Source organism: Mollisia scopiformis (assembly GCF_001500285.1).
Source record: "Mollisia scopiformis unplaced genomic scaffold LY89scaffold_32, whole genome shotgun sequence".
Classification (NCBI taxonomy): domain Eukaryota; kingdom Fungi; phylum Ascomycota; class Leotiomycetes; order Helotiales; family Mollisiaceae; genus Mollisia; species Mollisia scopiformis.
Window position 1 is genome coordinate 62,738 of NW_017263612.1, and position 14,639 is coordinate 77,376.

Here is a 14,639-nt window from a genome sequence, read left to right on the forward strand (position 1 = left end):
GTTGGCTCCCTCTTGTCTGTCGATGGGTATGCACCATGTTATATAGATTAAATCTGCTTCAGGTAGAAGATCAGCACCAACAACAAAATTTTAAATGGGCGGAAAAAAACCTATTGGAAGCGGTATCGCCAGGGAAATTCTAGATTGAGGTAATTGGGATAGCGCCCTACAATGGCGAAAGCGGTGCACATTCGGAGTCTCTCGCAGAAGCATGCCCATCCTCACATCGAATCTAGAGGCTCCACTCCCCAGATGGAAAGAGGATGTGTGAGCTACGGGTAGATGACTCGCTCCATGTGACTTGTTCCATGTAAGTGCTGTAGTAGATTTTAGATTTGCGCAAATGGTAGACCCGAATAGTAAATGGTTGAGACATTTTCACCAGTCGGGTGTAGAAATAGATTTAAAACAATCTAGCTTTATCCTCGAGCTTCTTACTCAAAATCCAAGCACCCAGTGGTCTGTAAGTCTCACAATCATTATCTGCCTGGCTTTTGGACAGTCTCTCATGAGAGAAATTCGAAGCTTGACATCGCATATCTAGATTAGATCCACTTAAGAAGTCTTGTTAGCTTTGTTGCACGTCGACTCCCCGCTTAGCGCTTTCCAGCCCTCTTCGTCAACTTGGACCCCCACATATCTTGCCCTGATCTCTACTGCATCTCACAAAAAACAAACATCTCCACACGCAATTCAGAACCGCAACGATAACTCGATCATCAACGTTCTCCTCTCGGTGGTAGCTATAGAAAGCTTCCACAGTTACTCTTGCGATTTGAAGACACATCTAATTTCGAGACAAATCTCAAAGCGCAACTTTGGGTACGTATCTTCGCATTCAGTTTTTACTACAACCCCTCTAATCCATCATACTCTATTTCAATTACGTCCTTGATATTCTAAAAGCGCGTCCAATTGACTGCAAACTGCTTCGGAAATAGTCTGACTGGACCCTAGTTATATGCGCCATCGTAAAGCTGACTGTTGCTGAGCAGACCAGAAGAATCATTCGGACATTCCTTCAAATCGATCAACATGATCTATGAACCCGACGAACCTCTCCCTTCTCCGGTGAGCAGAATGATATCTCGTGCTCGCGAGTTAGTCGCATCTCAATACCCTCCTTTGCCATCGCAAGATAGCCAAAGCATCACTCCAGGCTCGCGTAACACCGACGCCACGAGCTTAACTCCTTCATTGAATGAGGTTGCTCATATGGGTGGTTGGGCTTATCCTACTGGTCATGGTGCTGGACATACCCTTCCAGAGTATCCTCTTCCAAATGGAATTACCTCTGTTGGGGAGTCGAACTATGCCACTGGTGGTACAAGACCTCTCTTGAATGGTGGTGGTGGAGGTGCCATTGCGACACATCCTATCTTGAATCAAGTTACCTATTCAGGAGACGCAAACTATGTCGCTGGTACTGGTGCTGGATCTTCATTGAAAGCTTGTGATGGAAGTGACAGTCAGGCCGGAGAGTTCGGTACGTATTTACGTCGCAACCGTGAAATTTGAAATGGGACTAACTGTGACGTTTCTAGACAACGAATACCGATTCGGTTACATGGATGGCTATGCCAGCGTTACGGGTGCATGTGTTGTTCCGGATGAGATCTCTGGTGCGTATCTACATTGCATCTGTGAGACCAGAAACTGGGACTAACTATTGTGTGTTTTTTAGACATAATGTCGTACCAAAGCGGTTGGGCCGCTGGGTTCGCCGAATCTTTCAATACTCTTGCACTTCCAGGCAACGTATTCCAAGATCCTGATACTGGCGGATATTTAGCAGCCACGACGACAGGTTCTCTAAACCACCAGCAGCAAGCATTCAGTCATTCTGATTTCTCAACATCATACTATCCGGACCTCGATTCGAGCATGTTGATGCCGAATGGTGGTACCGAACTTGCTCACGCTGCTGCGGAGGAATTTCCTTTTCGTGTCGGTCTTCCTGGTCCGAGTGGGATCGTTGGTAGAGCAGAGATGACTTCCACGTCTGGCAACAGCCTCATCGACACGGACCTCTTGGAGAGGGGCGAGGAATATGAAGAGCGTTTGAGACTCGAGGTTTCCGTTCCACATACTATTCATAATGGATTTGTCCAAATGCCTACACCGAACTCCACTGCTTATAGCATGACCCCTGCTCAGGACAACATGGATTCTCCGGCCTTGGCTAATCATCAAGTACAAGCACAAGTGCCTGCACCAACCTCCACCGCGTATAGCATGAGCCCTGATCACTACAACATGGATTCTCTGGTCTTGGCCACTCATGATGACCCTACCAATCATGGACAAGCACAAGTACATATTCCAAGTTCTAATGGCTACGACATGAACCCTGCTCCCATGGCTTCCTCGGCTTTGGTTCAACAGTCTGTAAGTAGTCAAGATACTAGTGGGGCGTTGAGAGTTAAGCCAAAGAAAAATACTCCAGTCCGATACGTGCCATATGTAGGCCCAGATGGTGAGACACGCCCCACGGAGCCAGGCAACAGAAAGCTACTCAAGCATGAGTTGAAGTTACTTGAGAGCTTCTACTTGATTATTGAACCACTCAATGCTCCTATGAGAGGTCATAGACAGCTCGAAAGCTGGTGCTGGTCCTGGAGCATCGTCAAATACAACTCAACCATCCATAATGAGTGGTGCGTGTATCTGGTGGCGAACTCGACTGCTGAGGAAGAGGCAATGGTGGGTGAATCTCACAAGGAGCATGAGCGTGCAAAGGCCAACTGGAAGAAAGACTTTGCGGCTTATAGAGCTTTGCGCAGAAAGGAGAAGAAGAAGGAGAAGAGTGGCAAGGCATGAGAGAGCTTCTTGAGGGTTGAGATTATTTCGGGATTTGGCGTTAGGGGGAAGATAGGAGCAAAATGATGGGGCACTTGATTTTTAGACCGTGTGTACTTAGAAAGTAATAAACTTTCAATGCCACCAAACCATAATAGTGTATCTCCTGGGGTTGTTTTTGCAGCCCGGATCTCTGAAGTTCCGTGAACAAATTGAAATCTCGGATTAACAGGGAGGTAGCAATGAACCTTGATCACCGATGATTCACTGGAGGAATAAACCCGGTATCGAAGCCGAGAGATATAATTTGAAAAGATTTGTATATGCATTTAATGTCTAGCCATGCGACTCGGGATACGGTAAATCAAACCTCTTTCTTGACAGCTCATTTCTCATACCCTTTTAGTGACTTGATGTATCTGAATTAGGTCATCATATGCAGTGAGATAAAGTCTATTACTGTTTTCAGAGCTTCCATGCACGAATGTAGTTGAGGTGGACTTCATAGACCCATAGAGCCAAAGCTATAGAACTTCAATCCTCAGACCTAAAGCAATCGAGCCCAATAATTGCGATCAACGGCTGATAAACTGGTAAACATAGTACAGACATGCAAATAATTGTGGTTCATTTTATTGGCGCTAGTCCCAAGCTGGAGATCATCATAGACCGTCCAGTTACCCTTCGCAACTTGATGGCTACTGTAAATTGGAATCATCATATTTGACGCGCCAACCAAAAACAAAAAGCAACAACTACCTCCTCAGAGCACGATTGTAAAAGAGAACGAATTCGTTGCCAGCAAGGCCGTAGATCCCCGTCTCCGAACCGCGTACTCAATTAAGAAATCGATCGAGGAAGCCGTATGTTCGTGTTATGGGCGCTCAAGGACAAGTTCGCCCAACACTTCCTGGTCTCAGAAAGTTGCTCCCTCATGAGATTGAGCTGTTAAAGTCTTTCTATCCTACCGTCGAGACCAAGGTCCCTGCCAAGGTACGACCGCAGAGCGATGAAGACTTCCAGAAGTGGTGCTGGGGCTGGAGTGCCGGACTTAAGTTCAACCGGGATGTCCACAATCAGTGGTGCAACTTCGTGACGTTATTGTCGAGTCCCATGCAGGTTGCTCTCAGAAATGAGTCACTCACCGATCACCAGTCCAAGGAGCAAGAATACGACAAAGCATTCGGTCGATGGAGGGCTTATCAGCGAAAGGTTGCTATTGCTAAGAAAGCAGAACGAGAAGCCGCCGCCAGTGAGCAGCGTCAATCTGATTTAGCGAAGGAAGTAGGACTCACCACACAGCATAATGCTGAGCAAGGCGAATACAACGAAGACTTCCTTCAAGCCGAAAACGATGTCGAAGCAGGTGCGGAAGAATAGGGCGATGGACAGGGTAATAAAGGGACAAGATAGTGAAGGAGACAGAGTAGGCTTCTTATATGTCTAAATTTCTAGGGAGAGGGGCAACATGATTGGTGCTTTTCAGTGTCTTGGGTGAGACTTGCTGGTCTTTTGGTTCAGGCACTGATTTTGCGGATTTTGGGATTTTCTTTGACTTTGCACTGCGGTAATTAAGACTTCTTTCAGAGTATTTTTTCGTTGGACAGACTTTAGACTGGGAGACTCGTAGCGAAAAAGAATTCTTAGAGAGACAAATCGCCTGGCTTGAGCGAGATCATAGATACATGTGACATCGCCGAAGTGACTTCAAATCTGCTAGTATGCCAAAAAATAGACAGTGCCATATGCTCGCTCGCTAAATCTTTCCCGTCCTCGAGCTCCCGCTAATCTTTGAGCACCATACCTTCAGCCTCCAACTTCTTCAAATACAAATCTCTATATGCAATAAATTGTACAAGTCTACCACAAGATGGCAGACAAGAAGTACAGCCCTTCTGGGGACACACCCTCAAATAATACGAGCTATTACCCGGATACTTCGCATGATTTGTCGCAAACTTATGCGCCAACGCCAGCCATCAGCCAACCCCCATCTTCAACCTTCAGGGCGCAACCTGAAGCCGGTGCTTTTATGTCTCTGAACAGGAACCAACCGTTCTCAACGATTTCAGGTAAGTAGCTTCTGCTAATACTCTCGGCATGAATGTTTCCCAATCTAACAGGAGGAGTCTCAGATCCTCGAGTGTACCAAGGCAATGTCACGTCGTCTCGTCCGCCGCAATCTCCGCGCAGCCTTCATCAAAACATTCCACGCCCCTCTAACCAACTATCAACGAATGAAGGTCGATCTGGAATGATGAGCCAAACTTCGGAGCCATATGCTGCCAGTCTCTCCCATCCGACTCAGGTCGCATCAGACACGAGCATGAGTACTACACCCAATCGAAGCTTACCAGCCACACTCCAGCGACCAACTGCGCCTCGCCCAAGAGAACTCCTCGAGCATGAGATTCGTCACATCATCTTGTTCTATCAACAAGTCTATCCCTCTGCAGGTGTCCCAAGCACTTTGGTCGCCAAGAGATGGTGGTATGCCAAGAAGGATGATCTGACGTTCTATAAGCAATTCAACGATTTCCGGAAGGAAAATGAGACACCCGAAGAAAAATCCAAGAGAGTGCAAGCAAACAAAGAGGACAGTGATGCGGATGACCAGTACCGTTTAGACACCAGGGTCTATCAATCTAAAATGCAAAAAGCAGGTCGAGTGGATCCAGTAAAGAAAGCTGCAAAGCAAGCACAACTGGAGCAGTGGGGTGAGACCGAGGAAGAACGACGTGAGGGCTGGAGATTGGCGAAATTACAGGGTGGAGCTCCTGAGCAGGTTCGACGCATTCAGCCTTCATCTAGAAAGAGAAAGCGTGGCGATGATGGCAATTCTAATGATGAAGAAGCCTAAGCCTGTGCTACTAGATATCGTATTTCACCTGGGCCTAATGGAACGGGACAAGCGAGGGGAAGCAGAGCCAGAGAATCTCCTTGGATAGCTTTCGGGGATTGGAGATCTTGCAAAGAAAAGAACTGCCGAAGCTATCATGTAGTATAGTATTCAGCGAGCGGAGTAATTCATCCATTTCCATGAAGATGTTCCTCGAGCTGATGTGACTTATTATATTGCTACGACACAGAACCGAGAGCTATCTTGGGGTTTTGCAATTTGATTAATATTCCTAGATCGTACAAGCCCTCTGACAGAGAAAATTACCTAGGTACGTATACAGGAGCATCTTCGTAGATTTTTTCTGCACAGACACAATGTCGGTTAGCAGATAATAGTAGAATTAACCAAGCAAGGTAAAGGATATCACGTAAAAAAGTGAGGTAAGATCAGCTATAGTCCTTTATATTAAACGTGAAAAGTAGGAAAATAGTTCTAGTACATTTTCATCTCGTCAAACACTTTCTTCTAACTACGCGTGTATCACGTGGTTCCCCTATCCTGCCCAGGTGTGGTCCCGCCTATCAACACTATCATTTAGCGATATGGTTAAATTTCTAGCACTGAGCCTCACTGCAGACCTGTGAAACGGATAGCATACCTAATGCTAATCTCAATGTCATGATATTGGGTGTTATGCGGCTCTTAGCGTACAGTTATAGGGCATTTCGGAGAGCTTGAGTGATCTAATCCCCTATGCCACCAGGATGACCTTGGTCTGTGGATGAGTTAAGTGAGCCAACCAAATACTGCATTTTCTAGCTTTAGGGAGGTAAGCCTGGAATTTAGCCGCTAGTACCCTAAGACTTTACACAATTTTTATAGATTTCCCCAACGTTTCAACCAGTAGTTCACTTATCTTGAAGAGGTGAAGATCGTGAAGTGCAGTATCTTCATGCACCAGAAGTGGGGGATGACTTCCGATTGGTTGGCAGAATCAGTTCTGGTGGTTTCTCCAACCCAGGAAGTTTACCCGACCTCGCATTCTCCCCTTCCATTTCTGATGAGAAATGAACAGCCCATAGCAGCCATGATGAATCTCGAAAACCAGTTTATCACACATGCACCTAGAATAGCCTTCCGCTTTGAAGACAAGAATTTTATATATTCCTCGAACACTGAGGTTTTTCGCGCCGGATCAAAATGTCAACAACTACCACCGTCCTTGATGAAAATTATTGGTGCGGAAACAACAAAATAAATGGAAACTTCGGCACAAATACCGTGTCGTCTGAAGACTCCATCGTGGGTGATTTCGATACCATCCCACTTATCGATGTTGCGGGCATCTTCAACCCAGACATTTCGGAAAGGAAGAAAGTCGCTGCTCAGCTTTACGATGCTTGCACAAGAGTAGGATTTTTCTACATTGAGAACCATGGCATCTCACAGGACCTGGTCAACGCGGTTTTCGACTGCGGTAAAGAATTCTTTGCCTTGTCATTCGATGAAAAGATGGAGATATATATCAATAATATGCCAAATTATCGTGGATATACTCCTTTGGGAGGAAGTGGCTCATCTGGACCAGATGGGCAAGGCAGTACGTTCATTCTATGTCACTAGCTCGCTTTTCATGTTCGTGTTTTAAAAGTGCTGTCTCTCTGATCTCCTTGTACATACGCGCTCACCCTTTAGATGCGAACGAAGCTTTTGACTGGGGCCATGACGCCAAGCTCAATGACGATCCCAATGATGAATTCATCGATACTCATATGCGTGGAGACAATCCATGGCCTCGACAACTACCTCATTTTGAAGCCGTGTTGTCAGGATACTATAGGACGCTTCGAGCTTTTGCACGAATTCTTGCCCGAAACGTGGCCCTTTCGCTCGATCTGGACGAATCCTACTTTGAGCCAGTCTTGACACATCCGGGATGCAGTGCTCTCGTTGCACATTACCCACCCCAGAAATCGGGCAGCCGAATCTTTGGCTAGATGGCCATACTGATGCAGAATGTGAGTTTGAGCAAGTGAAGAAAAACGTGTGCCTGTGATGCTGATCTGATTCGCAAGTCTTCACAATTCTAGCTCCAGGTGATGGTCGTGCTTTGGAAGTCTTGAACAAAAATGGATACGTAGGCAACACCAGCAGCGACTAACATCTTCATAACCTATGCACTCCCCTATGCTGCCACTTGCGAGAGATTTCGCTCGTTCGCTTTCGTCATCTGCTGCACCCGCTCGGAGAAATCATACCAACTGCTTGTAGTGGGTTTCTGCTCCTCCTAGGAAAGGCTGCTTTATCGTCAATGTAGGCGACCAACTACAGACCTGTACGTATATGCCAATCTTTGACCGTGAATGTTTTGTAGTGACTCTTTAGGGACCAATGGTCTGTACGTTTCGACCATGCATCGCGTGCTTAATCACTCAGGGCAAGAGCGATATTCTGTCCCATTTTTCTTCAGTGCCAACTTCGAAACTGTTATTAAGGCACGTGAACTCTAACGTCAACTCCCTGTCTCTCCACTAAGAGGTCACAGCCCATTCCGGAGATGGTTAAAGAAAGCAAAGAACTTCCATACCCGACTTTGACAGCAGGGCAGGTAAGAAGTTATTATCTCCCTACATATAACATCGTTAATAGTGAGCATTCATAGATGTATAAGAACACAATGGTGTCATTCCATCGCATTGCAGAGCGTAACCCCCAACTGCTCAAGTACTATAAGCCAGCAAGTAAGTAAGGTGTGATGAAAATAAGAAAGGTTTGCAGGGCTTATCAATAGTTGTTGTATCTTTAGTTGGATTTGGCTCTGGACTTGGATCCAAGCCTTCATAAATCTTCCCCGGCAGTTCACTTCATGGCACATTTTTTCTTTGAAATTGGAGATAATAAGAACGAGAATGTAAGATTTTCTTGTTTCATACCTTGCAAGACAATAAAAGCTAGCTAAGCACCAAGTGCGGAGCAATCTAAAGGATCGACTCTTGAGGAAGCAATTTAGACTTCCCTTTAATTTTATTTGAACTGTCTGGCTTATTTGAGAACCACAATCTAAAGTCGCCTCGAGCTTTTAAGGCAATATATTTTGAATTACAGTTCAGTGGTGCTTGGGCAAGTCACTGAGGTTTGTCTGGAGAATTTCTCCTGCTTCTATATATGCCACTCCAAGCACAAGCATCTTACCTAGGTTAAAATTTCCCCTCGAGAACTAGCCGGGAATTTTAGCTCGGAATTAGTGATACACGGACATTTTGTCAAAAACACCAAAAATATATCGCGGTAACAACCTAGAATTTAGGGGCATAGTCACTAAAGTTTTAGGCTATTGGTCGCTAAAGAACGCTGAAGTTCTGCGGATCCGATTTCGCGCTAAAGTTCCTGACCGAATTGGCGCTTGAGGGGATAGGAAGAGTCGAACGAAATACGTGGCTATGAGTCCTCACCTACAAATAGACATATTTCCAGGACCGGTCATATTAAGGGAACTAGATACACAGTACTTCGCTCCAAACATACCAATGTTTGAACCCAGTACGGGCGATATACGCAAACAGAACAGAAAATCATCAGTCGTTACAAAGCCTCACTACCTAATAAAACTACCCTGTTTTCTGGACCTCCATTTGCCCCCTCAAAAGCGGAACATAAAGTCAGAATCTCCCTCCATGTTCATCTTCGTCTTCGCTTTTTGTTAGAGTCCTGCGTGGTCCATTGTGACTCCAGAGACAAAGACCGAGGGTGCTGGCTTTTGATCAAGAATGGCGAAGCCGGCCTCTTAAGCTCGTTTTGAGAGAAAGGGCTCTCGACGAGTATATCTGCGAATGGAGCTCGCGCAATCAGAGCTGGAGAAGGTGAAGCTGGTGAGCCTGAAGGTGTTAGTGCGGAATCAAGATCATGGCGTGGAGACGGTGTCTCTTCGATGCCAGGCGCTGGTGAGCTTGGCGCGTTTGATGACGATCTATTGTCATCATAGTCATCATCACCCAGGGTTGATGGCACTGGAGGAGTGTTTGAAACGATTTCTGCTGCTCGTTTATGCTTCTGAATTGGTGAGGCACCATATATGTCGGACTCTTCTCCATTGGTTTGCTCATAGACGCTGAGAGGTGTATCGTTGGCACGGAAGGGTGAGTGGTCGTCCTTCACACTACGGCTGTCCTCCTCGGTCTGCAATACTTCGTTTCCTTGAGGCTTCACCTGCATTTGCTGCATGAATTCACGTTCGGTCCGCTTCAGCCAACGTTCCTCATCTTGCTCACGATCAAGTGGCACTTTGGGCGATGTGTCGTCCGATGTGGCGCCTGAACTTCGAACTTGGAGATTATCCACGATCCGCTGAGTCCTGCCTATGGAGAGCGATCGATGAGCTTGTAAGACAGCTTCTAGGTCGCCAGGGATAAAGAAAACTAGATTTCGAATAGCTTCCTCTTGCAGCTGTATAAAGTCTCTGCCGCTAATCTTATTGGCACCAAACAAGCAGCCTCCTTGCTGAGATACTCCGTATTCTGTCTTTAGGAATTCTTTCAATGTGCTCGTGCTCCAACTGTTAGCGTCTTGGGTTACATACAAAGGTTTGTATGTAAGCATGGAAGGGGGGTCTCTCGAATTATGGGACATGCTTCGCCGTTGTGGATTGAAAGAGGGACCGACCTCTTCATCGGAATGTTCCGATCGATTGTCCGGCGGTGCGCTTTCATGGCGAGCACTTGACGGTCTGTGAGAGTCCAGTCCGACTGATATACGCGTACCACCCTGTTGGTAATTCGATGGAGAATGTGATGATTGAAATTTATTGGTTGACTCGTATCTGGCGGGAGATTGTTCTGCGACCCCAGGACTTGGAATAGAGGGGATTCGTGTTCCATGTAAAACGGGAGGGGTTTCCACCACGCCTATCGAGGATTCAATCTGCTCTTGAATTGCGTTGAGGCGCTGAGTTAAACGGCGCGCGCTTCTCAGTGCCCTAGACCCAGTCGATAGCGACGCATCAGGAGAAGCTAGCTCCTCCGTTGGCCGTTCGCATCTGATCTTTCGCTTTAGGTTGATCGTTCCGTTTGCGAATGTTTTTGGCGCTGCAATGTCTTGGAAGATAGAAAGCACTAGAGAGTGATTGACACGATTTTGGGCACCGTTGAGCTCTTGATAAGAGTAAGGGATGTAATGAAGTGGCGGGCCAGACAAGTTGTATGGCGGGCGATTCAATTCATCGAGCTCCATCGATCCTCTTAGCAAGGAATATTTCGAGGAAGTTCCTTTGCGGACGGCAACAATCTCGCCCTCGGTAGTGACTGCAGGCAGTCCAACGTGAGCACGAACCTCTTTGAAGGTGTTGAGCCTACCGGCTCTCGCAAAATCTCCAGGCCAATAACGATGTCGAAGCTCAACGCCAATGGATCCGGGATTTGCCCAGAGATAACCGACCACGCGATCTGAAAGGAAGCAACGTTTGGGTATCTGTGTGAAGTCTTCTGGAAGTGTGACAGGGTCAAACATCTGTAGCTTTACCCACCATCGTGTTCCTTCTTCTCCTCCTTTGTAGACCTCATTTTCTGGTACTATTCGAGATAATCCAGATCGCTGGCAAATGCGGATCGCTTCCATTTCTTCGGCGCTGTATGGAGTAGTCGACATAGCGAAAATACTCTGTTCAGACACTTGTATCGTGTTCGGGATATGCTTGATTGACCTCTAATTTGAACCATATTAACACACGAAGGTAATCTTTCGGCACGGAAACGAAGGGGACCAAATGAACATACTAGAACAAATTGTAAAGAAGCTTCTTACCGGCTCTCTTTTGTTTTGGTGTCAAAGGTAAGGGAATATTTCGTTGTGGGGTTTGAAGGCGCAAATGGAATGGAAAGGGAATGCGATGCTAGTGCGCAACATAAGTGCGCTAGCCTTTTTGACGTATCATTTATCAGACCAATAGAGCTGAGGCTACTGTTATCAACGTACGGATTTGGCAGGACGATGGAGTCCTAAAACACGTTGTCTGATCTCATTCTAATCCTTTTCTTGTTGCCAGTGACGCGTCATACCACGTGCAGATCCTGGTTCACTTGGAGATTCCTGATATTCCCTAAGAACTCCTTCTCAGCGAATGCCTCAGCAAATAGGCTCCTATCAGACAAAGGAATTTCTTCTGTATTCTCGAGCGGTACAACCTAGTCAGTCTCATGTAGCCAAGACGCTCCAAAATTCCCGAAGCGCAAGCGTGCGGTCGACAATAGTATGAATCCGCGGGAAGCACCACACAGAAGCGCAAGCGCCTCGACACCCAGGAAAGGTGCAATTTTCTCAACAATATGTGATAGACGTCTCAATAATTAATAGCCAACTAAGTCACTTTCGGATAGTATATTAACAAAAAGCCCAATTCCTGCTGTACCAAAAGCCCACGAGTCTACCCGCTTCTCTCTGAACGCGCAGCAAAATGGGAATCTGATAGACCATAATGACACTCACGTTCCTGTTCAATGTAAAATCCAAAGAGGAGGTATATAGCAAGTCTCTGTCAATGCCTATACACCAGCGGATACGTCTACTCACTCACCATGCTTTACCTTGACGCCGATAGTCCCGGAGAACAGTGTGAGAGAGTGGAGAAAGGGAACCAAAGCAGCCACAAACACACAGAATGCCTCGGAAGATGGCAGTCACAGGATGAGGGTGAGGCAGTAAAGAATGCTCGAAATATAGAACGAAAGAGACGGCACAGAGCTTTGGAAATCGAAGTTCCTTGGGAGCATGCCGCCGTGAAGCAGGAGGGGACAAAGAAGGTTCCAGCCTTACCTCAGGTGATGAAACCAGAGGAAGCATCGAGGTGACAGCTACACATGTTCGATAAAGCCTTCTTCTTCTTCAATGAAGATGATATTTGGGTCTTGAAAGAGACAGATTTCTTACACTACCACGAGAAAATTTTGAACTGAGTCTTTTACCTTATTTCAGCGTTCCATACCACCGAAGTCCAAGAGAACTCGATTCCTATGAGTTCCTGCTACTAACATCAATCAAGGACTCTGCTATGCCCAAAGATCCGCAGATTTAGCACGAGGAGCTACCATCCCATAGTGTGGCTTGTAGAGATAAGGGCGACGGGAAAGGTGGCTTAGGATTCCAGAATAGGTATGCCGGCGTGTACATCACTTGGAGAGGAGGCTGTACGAGACTGATTGTCCATAGGGGCAACTCCGATGTATTGCCATTTTCGGTCCTGTGGAGGAAATCTATTGCAGAGAAATGATATTTGGTAGACCGTAGATAATGTTAATAGTTTACAGGATACGAAGATGGCTCACGAGTGAGCATTCGGACTACAGGGCTCTCCAGCTTTGAATGCATTACGTATCACACGTGCCGCTCATTTTGATTCCTCACAGATATTTAATTCAAAATATTACTATCCATTCTTCTTAAAATGAAACAATCAATACTTACACCAAAGTTATTTACGACCGGAGCTCTAATCAGTAAATTATTAGTAAATCGCTATTGGTATGCTCAATGGAGGAGGAAGTGTGGCCCGCAAAGGTGGACTCCCAAAGAATTCCAGAACATGTGCTCAACTTCAACCAGAATTTCACGTGAGGTGCATGGTGCTAAACGAATTTCTGTCACAGAGAACACACAGCTCACAATTGATAACACAAAGCGTTCCACCATCCTTCTAGTCGTAGAGTCGCGAACATTACTCTCGTCGATTGCCAAATGCTCTTCAAACCCAGCCGCCATGCAAACACCATCGGAGACCGAAGATACTTTCGGATTTACAGCAGCACAGCATTGGCTTCATAACACTACAATTTCCACGAAAGCTCTACAAAATGACATCTCAAGCATTCTGCCCATCCTTCCAGTTATGGTCAGCAGCGCGCAGATGCCATTCGACGACACTCGTCGCGAAAATTCCTACCACAGCCTCGAAGGGTTTACAGCTTTGATCACGAGCCCAACGTGCTTCTCCCACGCGTTTCTGTCACCGACTCAGCTTCAGGAAGTACCCAACTCCTGTTTTTCAGCCCAGTCTTGCCCTGGCTCGTATCAATCCGTCGATATACTCGGCTTCACTTTGAAATACGACTTCTCAGTTCAACTTCAACACTTCCATGACTTCGTCCAATGCTACCTGGGCTGTCACCCATTCACTTTCCGACTCGCGTCCGATGAAGAAATCGCGGAGGAAATTTTGTGCTGGGGAACTGATCAGTGCAGCAAATTTGCGGCTCATATTGAGCGACGGTCATATGCAGAGCTACGAAATCCTCACCTTCGGCTGAAGAGAGAAGCTCGAAACGCTCAACGTCAACTTGCCCGTATGCGAGCAGAGGAAGCTCTTGCGGAACAAACAATCCGAGAACCTCAGATCGAAGACATGCGGACTTTAGGAGAGTGTTTTAGGGATGGCCAAAATGCAGGTGACGAGATGGAACTAGGAGAAAAGGGTAAAGAGAGTTTGGAGTTTGTTTCCGGAGGAAAGAGGGCTTGTCATGTAGGGTGCGAGGAAGGAACGAGGAAAAGAGCTGCAATTTGCTAATCAGGCGATCGTGTGATATCTGATGGAGGGCGCACTGTGGAAACGATCTCTGAAAGCGGACATACATGACTTTGATGAAAGAATTGTTTCAGTGAAAAGTAATCTAAATAGAGTAGAATATTCAGATAGTGTCGGTCATTCACAGAATCATTTCGAGATCTGAAACCTTAGAAACTCGGTTGACAGTTCCCTGGTTAGGCTGTAATGACTTTGTGCCTAGGAAATGATATAAAATGGCATAAAGAAAGAGAAAGTTAAAGTAGCTCAGAAAGAAGCTTGTACACACGAGACGATTCTTCCATATATGTGGCTAACTGGTGTCTCTATTTCTTGATGTTGCGCTCATGGCCGTAAATTCTTCTCCCTGGTCTCCCTGAAACAAAAATAAATCATCACAAAGCTATATTGAAATATGAAGAAGATAGCCTAACATTGACCTTCCCAGGATTG

The 14,639-nt window shown here is 46.2% G+C and overlaps 6 protein-coding genes across 6 annotated transcripts; 5 read left to right on the forward strand and 1 right to left on the reverse strand.

The window, feature by feature from the left end:
- Positions 1 to 171: 171 nt before the first annotated feature.
- On the forward strand, positions 172 to 2,820 carry LY89DRAFT_676827 (uncharacterized protein; the record flags this gene model as incomplete). Its single annotated transcript, XM_018213629.1, has 6 exons — positions 172 to 267; positions 386 to 463; positions 611 to 822; positions 996 to 1,486; positions 1,545 to 1,622; positions 1,685 to 2,820. 6 exons carry the CDS (start codon positions 172 to 174, stop codon positions 2,818 to 2,820), a joined length of 2,091 nt encoding a protein of 696 aa, XP_018062762.1.
- An 855-nt stretch (positions 2,821 to 3,675) lies between these two features.
- Positions 3,676 to 4,179, forward strand: LY89DRAFT_676828 (uncharacterized protein; the record flags this gene model as incomplete). Its single annotated transcript, XM_018213630.1, has 1 exon — positions 3,676 to 4,179. The coding sequence occupies one exon, from the start codon at positions 3,676 to 3,678 to the stop codon at positions 4,177 to 4,179; it is 504 nt and encodes a 167-aa protein (XP_018062763.1).
- Positions 4,180 to 4,669: 490 nt separating this feature from the next.
- LY89DRAFT_741779 (uncharacterized protein) lies at positions 4,670 to 5,659 on the forward strand (the record flags this gene model as incomplete). The annotated part of the gene is made up of 2 exons (XM_018220754.1): positions 4,670 to 4,871; positions 4,935 to 5,659. The coding sequence occupies 2 exons, from the start codon at positions 4,670 to 4,672 to the stop codon at positions 5,657 to 5,659; spliced, it is 927 nt and encodes a 308-aa protein (XP_018062764.1).
- Positions 5,660 to 6,841: 1,182 nt separating this feature from the next.
- Positions 6,842 to 7,638, forward strand: LY89DRAFT_676830 (Clavaminate synthase-like protein; the record flags this gene model as incomplete). Its single annotated transcript, XM_018213631.1, has 2 exons — positions 6,842 to 7,241; positions 7,337 to 7,638. The coding sequence occupies 2 exons, from the start codon at positions 6,842 to 6,844 to the stop codon at positions 7,636 to 7,638; spliced, it is 702 nt and encodes a 233-aa protein (XP_018062765.1).
- A 1,681-nt stretch (positions 7,639 to 9,319) lies between these two features.
- Positions 9,320 to 11,281, reverse strand: LY89DRAFT_676831 (uncharacterized protein; the record flags this gene model as incomplete). The annotated part of the gene is made up of 1 exon (XM_018213632.1): positions 9,320 to 11,281. One exon carries the CDS (start codon positions 11,279 to 11,281, stop codon positions 9,320 to 9,322), a length of 1,962 nt encoding a protein of 653 aa, XP_018062766.1.
- A 2,104-nt stretch (positions 11,282 to 13,385) lies between these two features.
- Positions 13,386 to 14,189, forward strand: LY89DRAFT_741782 (uncharacterized protein; the record flags this gene model as incomplete). Its single annotated transcript, XM_018220755.1, has 1 exon — positions 13,386 to 14,189. One exon carries the CDS (start codon positions 13,386 to 13,388, stop codon positions 14,187 to 14,189), a length of 804 nt encoding a protein of 267 aa, XP_018062767.1.
- Positions 14,190 to 14,639: the final 450 nt, after the last annotated feature.